The sequence below is a fragment of the Octopus sinensis genome, linkage group LG14 (genome assembly GCF_006345805.1).
Source record: "Octopus sinensis linkage group LG14, ASM634580v1, whole genome shotgun sequence".
NCBI classification, from domain to species: Eukaryota; Metazoa; Mollusca; class Cephalopoda; order Octopoda; family Octopodidae; genus Octopus; species Octopus sinensis.
Window position 1 is genome coordinate 15,291,094 of NC_043010.1, and position 3,304 is coordinate 15,294,397.

The window sequence follows — 3,304 nt, forward strand, 5'->3', positions numbered from 1 at the left end:
TGTATTATGGGTATGCACCCACACCCATGTGGGTATATATGTAGACTGATTTATATTACATAATCTCCGAAGAGGCCTTATGATATTTTTGTAAATGTCTCATTTATATCTATATATTAACCAACCATAAAGGGCTAATATTGGTAAAATGAGACATACTTATCTACATGGCCGAAACAGCTGTAAGATGTAATCTATACTTATATTTATATTTACCTATATTTATATTCTCTTTTTATATATATTCTACTTATTATACAACATTACTCTTTTATGTACACTTTTTTATGTACATTCCTTTATGTACACTGATTTGTTCTGCTTTTTATATTTAACCCTACAGTCTCTTATATGGTGGTTTAATAAAGTATGTGATTGAGTATTATCTGGTAATTGATATTTGATTTAGATGCATTTCTCCATTTTCTTATCTTGTATATATATATATATATATATATATATATATATATATATATATATATATATTAAAATAATAAGAGTGAAAAATTGAATATTAACTTGGTTAATATCAATTTATAACCAGTGGTCTAGCATATTAAAATCTGAAGATTCAGAAAATTATATTACATGCATTTAAAAGGGATGATCACTACGTGGACATCCATCATGCTAGATGTAGATCTGCTATGGCCTTACTACTAAGAGGGGAATGTTCTGAAGAAAATTTAGCAAATTTATCTTTTGAAAGATAACTCCAAATGTAATTGGTAGAACTGAATACATGTTCAATATCAAGCGCACGTCTCGTGTATCGTTCTGCAAATAATATTTGCAATGACGATCATACTGAAGAGCTACGGACAATTACGTAAGTAATTTTGCGTAAGTGTTAATAGCGAAACTAGTTTATGATTAATCTATATTTCGTTTATTTTCATTTGTCTTGCTCGCTTACAATCTGGTGTTTGCTAAATTTTCTTGAGAACATTCCTTTCATAGTGGTAAGACCATATATATTTATATAAGTATCTACCTACCTACCTTTCTGCCTATCTCTCTCTCTCTCCATCTCCCCCCTCTCTCTCTCTCTCTCTATATATATATATATATATATATATATATATAATTTTGAATATATATGTGTCTATATTCATCATGATTAATGAAAGGAAACCAAGCTCACCTATATTCATAAAACCCGCAAAAAAATAATAAAAGACAAAAAGGCGGAATACATATTTTATGAGGCACATTCCTTATCCTAATGGTTTATTATCAATTTCCAATACAATTTTAGTTTTATTTATATTTGTCTCAAAACTTCTCGTATATTTCTAGTAATCGATTAAATGTTCTAAAAATTATCTATGCCATTCCGGGGGTCTTGGTGAATTTTCAGCAGGACCAGAGTCATTCATATCCATCAACGCCTCTCTCTGCAGTTTAACACTGTTTCCAAGTAATTTATAAGCATCCGCCATCATGGCATAAGCTTTGAACTGTGCATACATAGATTTCGTCAAAATGGCCTCCATATTTTGACTGTCTGATGATTTCGGAAGACTTCCTTTCCAGCTTGACTTTTTTTCAGCAGCATCGTCATCTTCGTGGTGAGGTTTTTTGTGTTTGAATAGACCGCCCCAGAACCTGCCGATATCTCGACCGATATCTGTGAAGAAGTTGTCATGATGTGGGTGTTTATCCGACTTTTTGTCTCCACCTGCAACGAATAAACGATGCACATTTAAATTCATGTTAAACGTACACACACACACACACACACACACAACTCTCTCTCTCTCTCTCTCTCACACACACACACACACACAACTATCTGTGAATTGTGTTTCAGTTAGGTTTGAATTTCGGATCTGCGAACGACACAAAATACGTTGTGAGTCTACGTTTTCTAACTGTGAAGCAACTGCTTTTCTCTCGATGTACCTTCACCCACCTAAATATTATTAGTTAACGTGGTTTACACACAACCAGTTTTACATTGTATTTTCAATGATTAAACTTAGACTGACAGGACAGTAAAAAAAATGACACCATAAACTTCCCGTTTCGTGGGCAATAAGTCACTAACCTGGGGTGCAACATGGAGTAATACTTTCCTAGCAGAAATATCTGGGGAAATCAGTGAAAGACCCACGATTCTTGGTGGACAATCGGAAGCTGTCAACCTAGCAGTTGCTCTCAGATTTCTTTTCGAAAATATAACGGTGAATACGACCGGTATACCTGTCTCGTGTGAACCAACACTTTTGTTTAATTTGTTCGGGTTAAAGATTGCTATCCTTAAGAATGAACTCATCGAGGTGGAAAAACTCTTTCATCACATCTCTCACTGAAAGGTAACACGTTCGCCATTTTGTCTGCCGGACGACACATTTGCATGAATCACTTAATCTATAATATAAGACTCTCGCTCTCAGTGTCTTGTTAATGCAAACAGCGCAGTGAACTACAGCACATTGTGATATTTTCTTAGAGCAAAATAGATTAAACACTTCCGCTCTGTTACGTGTCTTTCGACTCCATCTTCACTTTCTATCTTATTCTGCCACTTTCATGTTTTCTCTCTTGTTCCTTTTATCCTTCATCTTTAAGAAAAATATTTCGCGAAAAAATATATAATAATAAATAAAATGAAAAGAAGGAAAAATGAAAGAAGCCACATGAAATAGAATGTACAAGCGGAGAGAAGAATGAATGAAAGTAGAGAGCGGAAGTGAAGAGAGACAGAGGTAGAGACAAACGCAGACACAAGCATAAACCAAAGCATTATATATGCTTATGAGAGACACATAAAGAAACACACAGTTGGCCATAAAAGAATAACTTACCATAGACACAGACAGAATCCAAAATAAAATTTAGAAAAGCGCAATATGTGACTTACCATATCCACCTATAAAGTTGAACGCATCAGATGTCACTACAGAGACAGCGAGAAAACAGAATACTACGCATAGTGAGTTCATAGTGAGAGCAGTATTGAATAAGTTTCAAACCAATAAAAGAATGATGGATAAAGTTGAAAGTTATCCCTGTATTTATAGTTATATCACTGTCCCTCAATTAGATTAAACAATATTAGCAGATAATTTCTGCTGGATAAAATATATATAATAGCATATAAGTGGTTGCTCTGTTTAATGTCAGACAGGTGAATCAACAAAGCAGACGAGAACTTGAAGGGGAGGTTGGTGACCAAAACAGACGATAGTTGGTGGGGATGGAGAAAGAATGAAGAAAACAGACGATCAGCTGGTGGGGAGGGAAAATGAACTAAACAGATGATAGATTGGAGAGAGAATGCTAAGAAAAAAATAAATAT

General features: G+C 34.1%; 1 protein-coding gene across 1 annotated transcript; it reads right to left on the bottom strand.

Annotated features, from left to right (window-relative positions):
• Positions 1 to 1,193: 1,193 nt before the first annotated feature.
• On the bottom strand, positions 1,194 to 3,021 carry LOC115219157. Its single transcript, XM_029789262.2, has 2 exons — positions 2,867 to 3,021; positions 1,194 to 1,681 (listed from the first exon to the last, which is right to left on the bottom strand). Exons 1-2 carry the CDS (start codon positions 2,946 to 2,948, stop codon positions 1,323 to 1,325), a joined length of 441 nt encoding a protein of 146 aa, XP_029645122.1. The 5' UTR covers positions 2,949 to 3,021; the 3' UTR covers positions 1,194 to 1,322.
• Between the last annotated feature and the right edge of the window lie 283 nt (positions 3,022 to 3,304).

Coding starts and splice junctions, on each gene's coding strand:
- LOC115219157 (XM_029789262.2), bottom strand. CDS start 2,948: ATGAACTCACTATGCGTAGTATTCTGTTTTCTCGCTGTCTCTGTAGTG. Junction 1,682..2,866: donor CAACTTTATAGGTGGATATG/GTAAGTCACATA, acceptor TATTCGTTGCAG/GTGGAGACAAAAAGTCGGAT.